General features: G+C 41.9%; 1 protein-coding gene across 2 annotated transcripts in view; it reads left to right on the plus strand.

Annotated features, from left to right (window-relative positions):
* Ars2 (arsenic resistance protein 2) overlaps positions 1–17,080 on the plus strand; it is an 842,642-nt gene that overhangs the window by 372,654 nt on the left and 452,908 nt on the right. For both annotated transcript variants that reach the window (XM_080275726.1, XM_080275727.1), the window contains one exon: positions 1,995–2,200. In XM_080275726.1, the coding sequence (XP_080131852.1) occupies positions 1,995–2,200 (206 nt within the window). The remainder of the gene's footprint in view (positions 1–1,994; positions 2,201–17,080) is intronic.

The following is a 17,080-nucleotide window of genomic DNA, read 5'->3' on the forward strand; positions in this document are numbered from 1 at the left end:
AAGATCTTGAGGAAGGTAGAGGTTGAGGAGGATTGTAAAATACTGCAGGAGGATTTGGATAGGATACACGATTGGAGCTGGACATGGGAAATGAAATTTAATGTAAAGAAATGTAAAATATTGGAAATGGGTAAAGGTACCAGGAGACCATCACTGAATTATTTGTTGGGTAATGAATTAATCACAAAAATGAGAGAAGAGAAAGATTTGGGAGTGCTGGTCCAAGATAGTTTGTCACCATAAAAGCACATTAACAGGATTGTTGAAGAGACTTATAAACTGTTGACTAACATAAGAGTAGCATTTCATTATGTGGATGAGGAGATGTTGAAAAAATTGATAGTGGCCATGATCCGCCCCAGGTTAGAATATGGAGCGGTAGTGTGGTCCCCACACAAAAAGAAAGATATAAACAAGATTGAGAGAATACAAAGAACATCAACCAAGATGGTCCCCAGTCTGACAGACCTGTCATACAGAGAGAGGCTGGAAAAGGTGGATTTGCCTTCCCTAGAGGAAAGGAGAAAGAGGGGAGACATGATTGCGGTGTTCAGGACCATGGTGGGAGTAGATAAAATTGACAAAGAAGATCTGTTTGTATGCGTTAAGAGAACAACAAGAGGACACGGAATGAAATTGAAAAAGTCAAGCTGCTTGAAGGATATCAAGAAATATAGCTTTCCTTACAGAAGTATAGACTTATGGAATAGCCTGGACAAAGGGATCATCCAGTCTAAAAACTTAAAAGAGTTTAAAGCTAAATTTGACCTACTGAGAAGCAGCGACGGAAACCCACGAGCATAGCACATTCCGTGTATATCACAATTAGGTATACTAGGTAAATACTTAAATATTTGGAACGTCTTAGACAAAGAGGTGGTGCATGAGAAAAACATTCATATGTGTAAAGGTAGACTTGATAAATGTGGATATGGAGACAGGACAACACGAGCATTGCTCAATTCCTGTATACTGCAAATAGGTAAACAAATAGGTAAATACACACACACACATGAAAAAATTGATAGTGGCCATGATCCGCCCCAGGTTAGAATATGCTGCGGTAGTGTGGTCCCCACACAAAAAGAAAGATATAAACAAGATTGAGAGAATACAAAGAACAGCAACCAAGATGGTCCCCAGTCTGACAGACCTGTCATACAGAGAGAGGCTGGAAAAACTGGATTTGCCTTCCTTAGAGGAAAGGAGAAAGAGGGGAGACATGATTGCAGTGTTCAGGATCATGGTGGGAGTAGATAAAATTGACAAAGATCTGTTTGTATGGGATAAGAGAGCAAGAAGAGGACACGAAATGAAATTGAAAAAGTCAAGCTGCTTGAAGGATATCAAGAAATATAGCTTTCCTTACAGAAGTATAGACCTATGGAATAGCCTGGACAAAGAGATCGTCCAGTCTAAAAACTTAAACGAGTTTAAAGCAAAATTTGACTTACCGAGAAGCAGCGACGGAAACCCACAAGCATAGCACATTCCGTGTATATCACAATTAGGTATATTAGGCAAATACTTAAATATTTGGAACGACTTAGACAAAGAGGTGGTGCATGAGAAAAACATTCATGTGTGTAAAGGTAGACTTGATAAATGTGGATATGGAGACAGGACAACACGAGCATTGCTCAATTCCTGTATACTACAAATAGGTAAATAGAAATAGGTAAATACACACACACACACACACAAACACACACACAGGGCAGGGGATGCAGGAGATTCTGTAACCACTAGTTGCTTAGTTTCTCTTGATTTGTCAGTGAAGTGAAAGCTTTGCTCTCAATTCCTTTACCCCAACTGAATGCGGGATTTTAAATTTGATTTGTGATGTATTTTTCATTTGATGATTGTGAGGAGGAGAGAGAGATGTAATAACTTGTTTTATAGGAAATCTGTTTTGCATTTTGTTTTAGGAGTATTGCTAATGCTTTGTTTAATAACCATAGATTCATGTATCTCTAATATTCTGTTCCTTTTAGGAGGAGTAGTTGTACAGAATGGAGAGAAAACAGAGGAGGAAGAAGGGAAGGAGAAAGAAAAGAAAGAGAAGAGCGGTGGAGAAGAGGAGGAGGAAAGGAGTGCTGAGGGTGGAGAGGAGGAGGTCAGACCCCGGGCTCTCCACAAAACAGCCTCTATTTTCCTTCGCAATCTTGCTCCAACCATCACCAAACAAGAAGTGGAAGCTGTAAGTAGAGGGGAATGAGTACTCTAATAAAATATGCAGTGAGAGACAAGAACAGAAATTTTATCTTGGCCACTTTGGATGAACTCTGGAATTGGACTGTTTTGTATAATGAATGATGTATTTAAGAATTTTATTGATCAGTGGTGACAGGCAGACTATTTCAGATCAGATGAATGGTGTCAGAAGATTTTATACACTCCTTATCTGATGAATGTTAGTATAAACATGACCAATAGCTAATTTACATAAGTCTCCTAGGAGGTTAGGGTATAATTAATACTCAACTCACCAGTAATTATTTCCTTGTATCCTAGCTATTTACCCCCGATTTGGCCAAATCATAAAGGTTGCTTAGCTAGATAGAGTCGGAATAACAGATGACGATGGGCCTGATGTCTCGGTCGGTTTGCCTGGGGCTTCCAAGCATCCTTAGATGTGTATTATACAGCATGCAGCATGAATGGGCTTAGGAAACAGAGTCGGTAGAATTGGCAAATCTCTTCTCCCTCGTTGGATTTTGAGATGCCAACTATTTATTAATTACAATTGACTAAATACAGTTAAATTACTTCATGAAATATACAAGGCAACTCTAAGTTAATTTAATCTTAGTTTTAATTAAAGTAAAGCCAAATATTCCCTTTATCTATGTAAATATGTATTTAATCCTCATCCGCTTTTCACGTGAGGGCACGTCATCCCATCACGCAAGCATAGTTAGTTCAGTGGAAAATTCCTAAGTATTCATGTATTTACAGTATAGTTGTCCATAAGGGTTAAATGCAGTAGCATTTAATGTATTAAGAATAATTAAACAGAACATAATCTGTGGGTCATAAAACCGCTTGAATTAGTCAACGCCCTTTGGGTTTTCCTCTACTTTTAACAAGGACAACTATTTTAAAAAGTAAAGAGCACAACTGCTCTGGGGGAAAATATTTCCCACACCTTTGGGACTGGGCGAAAAATGATACGCAGTATCATGTAACATGACCCTTAGCCAGAAGCTCTCTCCATAGGTCTCGAGAACCCTGTGCTGCGGCCTTTCTAGGTCACACATCTTGACCCAATTGCTCTCCACCATCCACTGTCTCCGGGTTAGCCGTTAACTCATGGGGCACAAGTTTATCAGTACAGTGCTCGTCAGAAGTATCGAGCGCCCCTGTCAGGGCGCGCAATACTCTTGGAAAAAAAAGAATCACCCTTTTTTGGTACTAAAAATTGAGCCATGTGTTTGGGCCACTAACATGACTCCACGGCAGCTTGAGGCCTTACTACGCGCTGGTTGGTTGCAGCCTCAGTTTCCTACGGGCTGCGTGACAGAGAGGAACTCCGCCGCTCCTCCATCTCTTCTTGCGCCATTTTTTACCTAGTGTCCCGCAGTGTTTTGGCTTTCGCCTCTTTGTTATGGCCCCTACCCTTGAACTTTCGAGTCAAATCATATCACAGATCATTGCTCTAAAGGAGGTAGGCCACCCCACGAAGGAAGTTAGTGATTTTGTTGGTGTGGCTCGATTGACAGTGCAGAGGTGCTGTGCCTGTTTTCAAGTGGAAACTAGTGGTGACATTCCTACAAAGAAACCGCAGTCTGGTAGGCCCAGGAAAACTTCCCCGAGGTCTGTTAATGTGTTAAAACGTGCAGTGAAGTCTAATCCTCATGTGAGTGCAAGGAAAATTAAGGAGAGCAACCCAGAAGTGTTTGGTGAGGTTTCAGAGCGCACGGTGTCTCGAAGAGTGCATGAACTTGGTTACACAAGCCACAGGCCTGTGAGAAGGCCTCTTCTTACACGTTACCAGCGACTTCGTAGGCTTCCTTTGCTAACAAGTACCTTAACTGGGGTGAGGACCAATGGTTGTCAGTATTGTGGTCTGATGAGGCAACGTTTTGTGTTACCTGTAATCGAGAAGCGTGCGTGTACCAGCGCAAAGGTAGTGACCCACTTGACCACCGTTACATGGAGAGCACAGTTAAACACCCTGATTCACTTATGGTATGGGGTTGTTTTTCTGGGAAGGGTTTGGGGAAGCTTGTTGTGCTTCCCAGGAACTACAGAGTGAATCAGGACATTTACCTAGAGCTTTTTTGTGAGTCCTTCAAGCTCACAGGTGCACGAGTGTTTCAGCAGGACGGTGCACCTGCTCATAAAGCCAAATCGGTCACCAAGTGGCTTTGTGACTGCGAGGTCTCCTTCATGAAAGACTGGCCAGGCAATAGCTCAGACCTCAACCCAATAGAAAACCTCTGGTACCTTGTAAAGAAGAATCTCCAAGGGAAGGACATGAGCTCTCTGCCTAAGCTGGAAGCAGCCATTCGTGACTCCTGGGCAAAAATACCACCCCAGCACCTGAGGAATCTCGCCCTTTCACTTCCACGACATCTCAGGTCCGTGAAGAAGCGCAAAGGATACCCTACCAAGCATTAAAGGTAAATATAATGCATTATTTACATGTTTTTCAATGTTGAAAGGCTTGTTTCGTAGGAGGGACACAGGGCGCTTAATATTTCTGACAAGCACTGTAGTTTTTATATTGATATGCCCCCCACATTTAATTTTTACAAGTCTCAGCATCCCCTTCGAATCTGGATGTATGGAGATCACTTTAGCTGATGGCCGCTGGGATCTTGGTTGTTCTGTTTTTACTAAGACCACGTTTCCCATGTTTATAACTGACTTGTTGGTGGCAGCCTGAACCCTATAAAATCTTTCTCTTAGGCTCAAAAGATATTCTTCGCTCCTGTGTCTGTTCCAGGTATCCAATACCCTTTTCAGATGTTGATATCCCTCACAGAAATGTTTCGGAATTCATTATTTTCTATTGTAGGATCATCTAATTCCTCCTGGATATCCACACAAGGCACCAGTTGGAGCTTCCTGCCATACAGCATGTGAGCCAGTGTCAGTGCCATAATTGAAATGCTAGTGTCGTCATCATCATCATCTTCGTTTAGCATCCTTCTCTTCCCAGTGCGGGGTTGGACATCATCTAGATAGGTTAATGGTTTATCATTAATCCTAGCCTCAATTTCAGTTATCACTGTTCTCAACTCCTCTCTGGTGATTGTAGTTCTGTGTAAGGTTTTCCTAAGGCAGTTCTTCACGATACCAGTCATTCGTTCAGTAAATCCATTTTGCCCTGGTGCTGTGGGAGCTATGAACTGCCAGGTACAATTTCGGATTCCCAGCACCGACTTAACCTTTGGGTCATTCGTTATATTGAAAAGTAAAGGTGCTGCTCCAATGAAATTGGTTCCATTGTTGCTTATTAATTTACTAGAATAAGACCTTCTAGCTGCAGATTTTCTAAATACGTTCAGGAATGTCTCTTCTTCCATTTCTAGATGGACTGCCCTTGTGTAGGTGCAAGTAAACAAACATATATACACCTTATGGGGAGTTCCCTCACCTGTAACAGTTATAGCCCTTATGTAATCAACTCCAGTTACCTTGAAGGGCCAACTTACATTTACTCTATCCTTTGGTAAAGCAGGTGGTCCTGGATAGTCATATGGTTGTTGTTCATACCTCCTACACATAATGCAACTCCTGAGATATTTCTTTACGACCTGTCTGCCCTAGAGGATCCAATACCTTTCTCGGATTCGGGCCAAAGCCTACGGCACTGCTCCGTGAAGAGTTAACTCATGGGCTTTCTTAACAATTAACTGTACAAAATAATCTTCCTTGGGTAACAGTATAGGATGTCTAGTTTGGAGAGGCAAATCTGCCTTTACTATTTTGCCACGGCATCTAATTAGGCCCTTTCTGTCTAAGAATAATCCTAAATCTCTTAGTAGCTTATTATTGCTGCTCGTAACTTGGCATAAAAGGTCAAAAATCTCTCCGTAATATTTTCTTTGAAGATTTTTCAGCCAATATTCCATGGGATCAAACTCCTCAAACCCCACTTTCTTATTCAAAGATTTAACAGCCATTTTAGTAGTGTTAGATGAAAATCTACTAATGTCAGTTACATCTGGCTTAGGTACTACAGGATCCAAGTTTACTACACTAACCTCAGCACTACTATACTGTTTCTGCTTAGGCCTGTCTTTAGTGAGTAACCATTTTGGACCCTGAAACCACAAGTTATCTTTGATCAATCTCTTTGCTGTTGAGCCTCTCAAGAGCAGATCAGCAGGGTTTTGCTTGGAGGATACATGCATAAATTTAATTTTGGAAGACAGTTCTTTTGTAGTCTTCACTCTTTTGTGGACGAACAGAATTTTACTGTTTTCCTTTCCTGTCAAGTAAAGACATATTTCACTGTCTGTCCCTATATAAATATCCTCAAACTGAGTATCATGAGTAGTGGTTAAATACCTGGCCAATTTAGTTCCTACTTCTATGGAAGCCAATTCCATCCGAGGTAAGGTTCTTCCTTTAATTGGTGCAACTCTGGCTTTGGACATAACAATCTTAATATCCTCTCCTATTGCACAGAATGCTACTGCTCCATTTTTCTTTTGAGAAGCATCACAAAATATATGCTAATGTGACTTCTCGTTACTGTTTATTTTCCTGAGAATACATACACTTGATGGTTTTTCAAATTCCTTTCTTATCTATTCCCATTGTTCAATATACGTCTCACCTAACTCAGTGTCCCAGTCTAACTTTTCTCACCAAGCCTCTTGCGCAAAACATTTGCCCCTAATAACTATAGGACTGACCAGTCCTAATGGGTCAAATAACATGGAGACCTGACTTAACAGGGACCGCTTGGTGAGAGTGACATTGGAGAACTTAATTGGTTTCAAACTTATTTCATCAGCTCTTGTATTCCAGTTAAGACCCAACACATTTTGAGTTTTGGGAATGTCAGTATTCGGATAGTCCTCTTGTATTTTATTCCTCAAAAGTGGTGAATTCGCATTCCAGCTCTGTAACGGCAAATTTGCCTTCCCACATTTGGAATTGGCTACTTCATAAACCTTCAATGCTTCCATCTCTGTATCAGCAACACCTTGCAAATTATTCATATAAAAAGCCTGCCCTGTTTTTGGGCATTTGGCATTTCCAAACTGATGCTTCAAAGTGTTGCAAAGTAGGAAAGGACTAGCACAAGAACCAAAGAGCACCGTTTGAAACAGTAAGTTTTCAGTGGACTATCCTCATTTTGAGGGTCTTGAAGCCAGAGGAAGTTTGTAAATTTCCTATTCTCCTTTCCCAGCCCTCTTCTGAGAAGAGTCTTACTAATGTCTGCTGTATAAGCATAAGGTTTCTCTCTAAATCTTAGTAATACATTCCTTAATTTCTCTGTTAGTGTAGGTCCAGAGTATAGGCAATCGTTCAAGCTAGCTAATCCTTTGAACACTTTACTACTACAATTGAAAACTGTCCCTATGGGAGTTGTTATTGAATCCTTGCTTACAGCATGATGTGATTAATAATGTCTTTCTTAATGGTTAACAGGGAATTCTACCTCATCGATAAATTTATTCTTCAGTTGATCTATCTATCTATCTATATTGCCAGACGCCTCAATCCCGTTTGGGGTGGCCACAAACAAATCGCCTCCAAGTCGCCCTGTCCCCCACCATTTCACTGCCCTGCTCCCAACTCACACCCCCCTCTCTCATATACCTATCCACCCCATCCCTCCATCTCATCCTCGGCCTCCCCCTCCCTCTTCCCCCCTCCACCTCACTCACATACACTCTCTTCGTCAGTCTTTCACCCTCCATCCTCTCAACATGGCCAAACCACCTCAGTGTATGCCTCCTAACGCTTCCTCTCACATCCACACCACAACGCTCTTTTATATCCTCATTCATCAGCCTGTCTCTCCATGTGACTCCACATGCTCCTCTTAAATAACTCATTTCCACTGCTCTCACTCTTGACTTGTGTCCTTCCAACAACATCCAAGCTTCACTTCCATACGTTAGAGTTGGTATCACAATACTGTCATGTAGTAACTTTTTCACTTCCATGCTCACTTCCCTGTTTCTTATCACTGCTTTCAAAGAACCAGCAACCTTTCTTCCCTGCTTTACCCTTTCAAGCACTTCACCCTCCAAACCTCCGTCCTTACTCATCACGCTACCCAAGTACTTAAACGTACTCACATTTTCCAATTCCTCACCATCCAATCTCGCTGTACATTCACTGACTTCACCTCTCTCAAAGACCATCACTTTACTCTTCCATACAATCACCTTTAGATTCCGTTTCTTACACACTCTCCCAAACTCATCCACCAAGCCTTGCAGCCCCCTTTCGTCTTCACTCAACAACACAGTATCATCTGCAAACAACAGTACAGGGAGTTTCCAAACACTATCCCCTCTCACCAGGGCCACTCCAGCATCCACAACCCTACCTTGTACCTCTTTTATTACCCCATCCATGTACAGATTGAACAACCATTGAGACATGACACATCTCTGTTTCAACCCAACCTTCAAAGAGAAAAATTCACTCAGTTCACCATCCACACACACTGCAGCCTTACCACCATCATGCATACTCTTCACAGCATTCAACAACTTCCCATCTACTCCATATATTCTTAACACTTTCCACAATCCTTGTCTATCCACCCTGTCATATGCTTTCTCCAAATCCATGGAAGCCTCATATAACTTCTTTCCCTTCTCTAGAAACTTTTCCACCAAAGATCTAAGAATGAATATCTGATCTACACAACCTCTTCCCTTCCTAAAGCCTCCCTGTTCTTCTCCAACTAATTCCTCTGTTCCTTCTCTAACTCTGTCAATAAGTATCCTAACATACACTTTTCCTATTATACTAAGAAGACAAATGCCCCTATGATTACCACACACTTCTTTTTCCCCTTTTCCTTAGTACAAGGGAATAATTATACCTGACTTTCAATCCTCTGGGACTCTACCTTCCTCCCAGACCAATCTGCACATTTTCCACATCCACTCCACTACCATATCTCCCCCATACTTCAGCATTTGACCACACACTCCATCAATTCCTGGGGCATTCCCCAATTTAACTTTATTGCTTCCACAACTTCTGTCCTATTGATTTCTTCCTGTCTTCTCACCTCCCCCCTTCTCCCAGCCATTCCCCAGCCACTTATACTCGCATTACTTCCATCCTCTATGTTCAATAATTCTTTAAAGTGTTCTCTCCATCTGCTCACTTTTTCTTCCTTCTCCACTAGTAATCTACCATTTTTATCATTCACTCCCCTGCTAACTTCACTTCCACCTCTTACTCTTTTCACCTCTTTCCAGAACATTTTCTAACAGTCTCTTTTCACCTCTTTCCAGAACATTTTCTAACAGTCCCTCCACTTTACACTCAGGTTCCTTCCTAATTCTTCATCCGCTCTCTTCTTACTCTCTCTTACTGATCTTTTCACCGCTCTCTTTCTACATATAACTCTCTCTTCCGCCTCTCTACTTCTTCCACGCCCCTATTTCTCATCCATTCATTGTATGCTTTCTTCTTTTTTGCCACAGCCTGTCTCACCTCTTCATTCCACCACTCTGTTCGTTCAACACCCCTCCGTCTTCCCTTCATCTCACACACTACATCACATGCTGCACTTATTTCTTCTGTAAATATCCTGCACACACCTTCCACATCCCCCATCTGCTCCAGTTCATATTTGTCCAATCGTTCCTCCACTTCTCTCTTATACTTTTCCCTTTTCTCATCCTCTTGTAACCTTTCCACTCTCCTTACAAATACTTCTTCTTCCCATGCTTCCCTTCCTCTACAGTATTTCTCCATTCTAATTGGACCTTGATTCTGGCCACCACCAAGTAGTGGTCAGAAAGTCCACTCCCCCAACCTCTATAAGCTCTTGCATCCATTATACATTTTTGCATCCTTTCATCCACACACACACATAATCAATCATTGCCTTCCTTTCATTCAGTTCACCACCCACCCTTCTCATCACTCGCCATGTATATATCTGTCTGTTTATATATGTAAATTCTTATAAATTTGTTTATTCATTTATCCTCTGTCATCCCACTGTAAACATCCACCTGCAGACATTTCCAGTGTTGTTCTGTTAATATTCATCCTGAACTTAGAGTCTAGGGTAATGTGTAATAACAAAAAAAAAAAAAATCTATATGAACAGTTTACAGGATTTTGCTTTCCTTTAGTCAGAATGGCATGGGAAGTCCTAATTATAAGATTAGACTTCCCATCGATCATTACAAAAGAAAGGCATAGAAGCATACCTATGACAGTAAACATGTATCGATACTGTGACATGATCAACTCTCAGAATCCTCCACCCACAGTCACCCTACCTCCCACTCACATTTACCACCAGTGCTCCAAACAGTGGGTAATATGGAATTTTCCCTGACTGTACATATGTTACAAGGAATATGGAAAGGGAAAGGATACTTGTATTTGGGGAAGCACTGGACATCATTGTGTGCAATGTGCATTTTAGGAAGAGAGAGAGTAGGTTGGTTGCATATGTGTCTGGGGGAAATACAGCTAGTATCTAGATTGACTAATTCCTGGTCAGAAGGACTGATATGAGGTTTGTGAGGGATGTTCAAGTTATAGGGAGTGAAGAGTGTGTTCAGCAACACCTATTACTGGTACATGACATGCTGCTTAACCCATCGTGTCTGGCACATATTACCCTGAACCCGTCCCACCACTGGGCATTCCTGAGAAAATTGTCTAATTTTAAACCTTCCTATCTTAGTTAATTCATAACCAGAAATAAAAAATGGAGTGTCATAATACTCATCAATCCTTCAACTTCAAGCTGATTGCATCAGATGATCTGTGAAGTTCATGTAGGGAGAGTGAGTGAGTGAGTGGGGAAAGGGGGGAATTTTTGTTGTTTTTTTGCTGCTGTTCGTGTACATGGTAGAGGTTAGGTGACACAACTAAGGTTTAGACTAGCCCTCCACAATAATAATTTGATGACACTTCCAGAAGACCGCAATCCACCACAAACACTGTTATATGACAAAAATTCCATAATTGTGCGTACTTGCTGCTGGGAGGCCGGTAACCATACCAACGACCATGAGGCAGGCTGCCTGTTTGCCTCACCACGACACTGCCTTACAGACAGACAGACACACACACACACACACACACACACACACACACACACACACACACGTGTGACACCAGCACTCCGTACCAAATCATCACGGCCAGTGGCATTACCTAAATGGTATCTTTGTATGAGTCAAGCTCAGTACCAGGTTAGACTAAATGATTGTTCATTATTAAAAGGAAAAAAATAATAAGTTTAAACAAGACTTGTAAAAACAGGAAATAGAACCAAGACGAAAGAATACGCTGAGTCATCTCTGAGGTTTGTTTAGACTACAAGAACATGGAGATTGTAAGTACATGCTTTACACTTTAAGTATTGCAAAATGGATACATACTTCAGTAAAACAAATTTGGAAAAGAAAAGGGATAAAGGTAAAAAGCAAAATGATGATTTCTACCAAGAACTGGTTGAAGTAGAGACCCACAATGGACTGGTTGAACGTGTAAACAAACTAGAAATGGCTTTCAAAAATGAAATTGATGAAATAAAGAAGCAGATGCACTTGCAAAAGGAAGAAATAGAAAAACTAGGAAGGGAGGCCAATAAGAAAGACACAACCATCAGTGAACTAACAGTGGAATTGAGTACACTTAGGAAGAAAATGAGTGAAATGGCAAGTACAGTAGTCAATCACGAGAGTGTTATGGAAGAGTTCAAAAATGACACAGAGACAGTTAGGCAAGTTAGCAGTCTTATTGACCAGAGCAGTGATATTGAGGAGAAGATACCACAAGTGAATGAAGCTGTGCAAAGCTACAAAAATGATGTAGAAACCACGTATGCTGAAATGGTGAAAGTAAAGAAAGACTTAGAAACAAGGGTGGAGGAAAAAAACATTAAAAAGGAGGTGAAAAGAATAATCCAAAACAATCCTAAGTTAGTCAGAGATTCAGTAGAGATAAACAAATCAATAGTAATCACTGGTATAGATGAGGAAGAAGTTAAAAACAAGATCACAAGAGACAAAAAGGAGATGGCAAATGTAATGAGCTTACTGGAAGAAGTATCAGAGGAAATCTGTAGTAAAGACATAGAGGAACACAAAAGGTTAGGGAAATGCGAGAAAAGCAAGACAAGACCTCTAAAGGTGACTTTCCAGAGTGTAAACACTGTGGAAGAGATACAAAAAACTGCTAAGAAACTTAAGGAAAAAGAGGAGTTCAAAAATGTATGGATAAAATGATGCCTAACACAAGAGGAACTGGAATTACTGAAAGAGAAAAGGGAGGAAGCAAAAACAAAAAATGAGGGAAGATCAGAAGAGGAGAAGAAGAAATTTTTTTACAAAAGTAATCACTCTAATATCCGGACGCCCAGTATCCGAACATCCCCACTACCCGGACCTTATCGTCCTGGGATCCAACATTCCCAAAATGGTCCGAAAATCCAAAAAAATTAAAAAAAAAAAAAATCGATTTTGTGCCGTCCGTAATTTGAACTTGCCGCGCGCGCCGCGTGAGAGCATTGTTTTCGTTCGTCATTCCTCCGACGTCCAATAGAGCGCCGCTGCATCCTCCCCACTTCCCGCCTGTCTCTCACCGCGACAAGACCTACGCTGTTCGCCATGGCTGCCCACGTGCTCGCTTTTGTGGTGGTGCCGTACTTGCTGCAAGGCCTCCTGCTGCTCTCTGCCCTCCTCTTAGTGTGTGTGATGATGGCCCTGCCACCTGAGAAAAGGAAGAGAGTGGTGTTGACTCTGGAGAAGAAACGGGAGATATTGGAGAAGGTTGATGCGGGTTGGTCTTCCTCACGCATTCTCCGCGAGTTCAACCTGGCCCGGTCGACTTTGTTCGATATCAAGCATTCCCGAGACAAGCTCATGCAGTACACGGCTGACTTCTCGTCGAGAAGCAAACGCAACGTGGAGAGGAAGGTTATGTTTACCCCCAAGTATGCAGAGATCGACCACTCCACGTTGATTTGGTATCGACAGCAACGTGCAGCTGGTGTGATGGTACGTGGAACGGAGCTGAAGGCTGCAGCTGAGAAGTTTGCCAGGCTTCACGACGCCCTTGACTTCAAGGCATCCGAGGGTTGGCTCTTCGCGTTCAAGTTACGACATGGCCTTACTAACCATAAAGCACATGGCGAAGCATTGGACGCTAACGAGGATGGAGTGGACGAGTTTCGGCACAAGGTGAAAGGCTTGATCGACAGGGAGGGCCTCACTCTCGGTCAAGTCTATAACGCTGACGAAACTGGCCTATTCTATCGCTCGGTGCCAACGAACACTCTAGCCGATGAGACGGAGAAGCGTGTACCTGGCCGGAAGCTTTCTAAGGAACAGATATCTGCTTTGTGTTGTGCCAATGCTAACGGCATGCACCGGCTTAAGCCCGTTATTGTTGGCCGTGCAAAGCAGCCTCGGTGCCTTCGTGGGGTGATGGATGTCCTTCCTGTCGTATGGTACCATTCTTTGAAAGCATGGTTCACAGCTGTGATTTTCAAAGACAGGTTTCACCATCACTTCGTCAAGGAGGTCATACATTACCAGACGAAGACACTGGGAATTCCTCGCGACCAGGTAAAGGCTCTCCTTCTCCTCGACAATGCACCTGTCCACCCGTGCGACAAGGACTTGGTTGCTGAAAATGGCCATATTAGGTGCATGTTTCTGCCACCTAATACGACTGCTCTCATTCAACCAATGGACCAAGGAGTGATCGTGGCAACAAAGCGCCTGTACCGTCGGAAGTTCCTGGACGAGGTGATGGTTGTCCTCGAGGACGAGGACGAGCGCAGGGAAGGACGTGACACTCGAGGCAAGCAGACTTTGGAAAACCTTCGCCGCTACAACATCAAGTCTGCACTGTACAGCTGGGCTAGTGCATGGAAGGAAGTCCCTGTGAAAACTCTTGACAATGGTTGGTCTCGTCTGCTTCTCGGAACAGATGTGGAGTACGATTTCCTAGGGTTTGACGTGGATGACTTCCATGCACGTCTACGTACGCACGGCGACGATGTTGATGTGGACGATGTTCGTGAGTGGTTGGACGACGACAAGGGCGATCCTGGGTATCAGACGTTGTCTGATATCGAGATCACGTCTTCGGTTGCTGGTGTCAGTCCCGAACTTGAAGATTCCGACGACGAAGGCGATGATGATGCAGACTCCGCTCAGCAGGACACTACTCCAGCCATCCCCAAGCTGAGCGCACTCCGGGAACATCTAGAGTTCGTCCTAGACTACCTGGAACACCCGGACTGCGACAGGGAGATGGGGCCCTTGGGACTCGTGGAGGAAGTGCGTGCTTTCCGGCAGCGCATCATCAATCGCCAGAATCGTCGGTCCTAGCTTCAGTCAACGATTGACAGTTTTTTCAGGCGCGTGACCCCCGCTGTGCCAAGCCCTGGTTCCACTCCGTTGCCTCCCCAAGACAGGCCCTCATGCTCCGAGCCACAGCCCAGCACATCAGCTACAGTGGAGTCACCGCTCGACGTGAGTTTGCGGCTGTCTTCAGAGTCTTCTCTAGGCGGTACACCATCACCACGACCCACCAATGCACCTCTTGGACGCCTGCCAGTGATACTCTCGGGCTCTGACAGTGAATAAACAGCAAGAACTTCTCCACTAGACCACACGGGAATTTTGAGTGTTGTGCAGTGAAAAAAACGGTGTGTTGTGTTAAGGTTTTCAAGTTGGGAGAAAAGACTCAGCAGAAAAGAAATTTAACGTAACTAACCTTCTTTGTTTTGGCTTTGGAAAATAAAAAAAACTGGGGAAAAGTTAATGTGCAACACTTAAATTAAACTGGAACATTATTTGGACTAAAGTGAACACTGTGAAAAGAACGGACTTCTGTGTGTTAGTGACTAAGTTCAGTGCAAGACTTCAGGAAGAGTGTAGTGCAAGTGCTTTAGGAAATCGTTCTTACTGTCAGAGTCCGAGAGGAGGCGGTTATTCATCAAGGTGGCCAGGGACTTGCTGTAAGTAGCCAGAATGTTTCATGTTGTACTATTTTCCATACTATATTTACCAGAATGTTTCATATTGTATTTTTTTCCTTACTATACTTACCAGAAAGTGTCATACTGTACTTCTTTCCATACTATACTTACCTCATGCATGTGCAGTAGGAATGTGTTTTTCAGAGTTCGGTTAGGTTAGGTTCGGTTAGAGTCCATAAGTACCAGAATGTTTATTAATGTATGAACATACTTCTAAACCCACATTTTATGTTTCTTTTGCATTTATTTCAGTCATTTATGTGCCTTATTGGTGTGATTTGGGTGTTAAATAGGTGCTATGCATGTCCGGAGGGAGTTGTATAGGTGTTTCTCTGAGTTAGGGTCCATAAGTACAAGTCCATAAGCTGGGGCCCAATATCCGGACGAAACCAATATCCGAGCCTACCGATGGCTCTATTGATCCGGATATTGGAGGGGTTACTGTAATAGGATTGCAGGTACGAAAGTGGTACACAAACAGGATGGAAGAAAAAGGAGGAAGGTAGTAGAACCATGTCATGACAAGTATAGAAATAAGATGATAAAGTTGATGTACTCAAATGTTGATGGAATGGTATCTAAATTACTAGAGATGAATGATTATGTCAGAGAAAATGAACCACAAATAATATGCCTAACTGAAACAAAATTAATACCAAGGATATCAAAGACATACTAAACTTAGAGGAATACAATATATGGAGAAGAGACAAATATTTAAAAAAAGGAGGAGGAATTATAATATTAACTAAGAAAAATCTAAAAGTCAAGGAAATAAAACTAGATATACCATCACAAGTAGAACTGATTGCAGTAGAGAGTGACACATCTGAAGGGAAAGTAATTGTAGCCAATTTGTACATGCCACCCAGATCAAACACATGGGAAAGAGACGAATATGAGGACCTGGCAGAGAGTACAATTCAGAGTGTAAGATCATTGCTACATAAAATGGAAGAGAAATCGGAAAGAATTATACTAACTGGGACTTCAATACAAATATAAATTGGAATACTCTAGATATAAATAGCCAAGAAAGCTGTTGGGACGAAAAGCTCCTGGATCTCGTACAAGAGTTTTTCTTAACGCAACATGTGAGGGAAACCACCAGAAAAAGAGGACTTGATGTACCTTCAGTGCTAGATCTAATATTTACAATGGAAGAAAATGATATAGACAGTTTAATATATCACCCTCCACTCGGCAAAAGCGATCATGCAGTACTAAATTATAACTTCAGGATAGCATATGACATAGTAAACAGCAATGACAGTTACAAAAAGAGCCTAAACTATAAAAAGGGAAATTATCAAGACCTAAAGAAGTATTTCTTAGAAGTTGATTGGGAAAATGAGCTTAGAGGACAAGATTTAAATGCTGTATATAAAAAATTTTGTGAATTTTATGAAATAGGAGTCCAGAAGTACATCCCACAGCATAAAGAAGCAGATAAGAAAATACAGGAATGGTTCAATACAGAATGTAAAAAATCAAAAGAAAGAAGAGATTTGTTGTGGAATAGATACAGAAGACACAATAGTGAAAGGGCGTATAATAATTACAAACAGGCAAGAAACGACTATACAAGAATAAGGAGGGAAGCCCAAAAACAGTTTGAGGAGGATATAATAAATAAAAGTAGTGATCAACCAAAGCTGTTTTACAGCTATATCAGAAGCAAAACTAAAGTAAAAGATATATTACAATCCATTACGGACGAGGGAATCACTTATACACAAGAGAAAGATATTTGTGAAGCACTAAATAAGAATTTCCAATTAGTTTTTATAGAAGAAAAAATTATGAGAGGGACTATGTGAATTTCCAGTTAGTTTTTACAGAAGAAAAAAATTTTGAGAGGGACTATGTGGACAACGCATGTCCAAACATACTACCAGA

Source organism: Coenobita brevimanus, chromosome 62 (genome assembly GCF_032717465.1).
Source record: "Coenobita brevimanus isolate Jiangsu-jjx chromosome 62, ASM3271746v2, whole genome shotgun sequence".
NCBI classification, from domain to species: domain Eukaryota; kingdom Metazoa; phylum Arthropoda; class Malacostraca; order Decapoda; family Coenobitidae; genus Coenobita; species Coenobita brevimanus.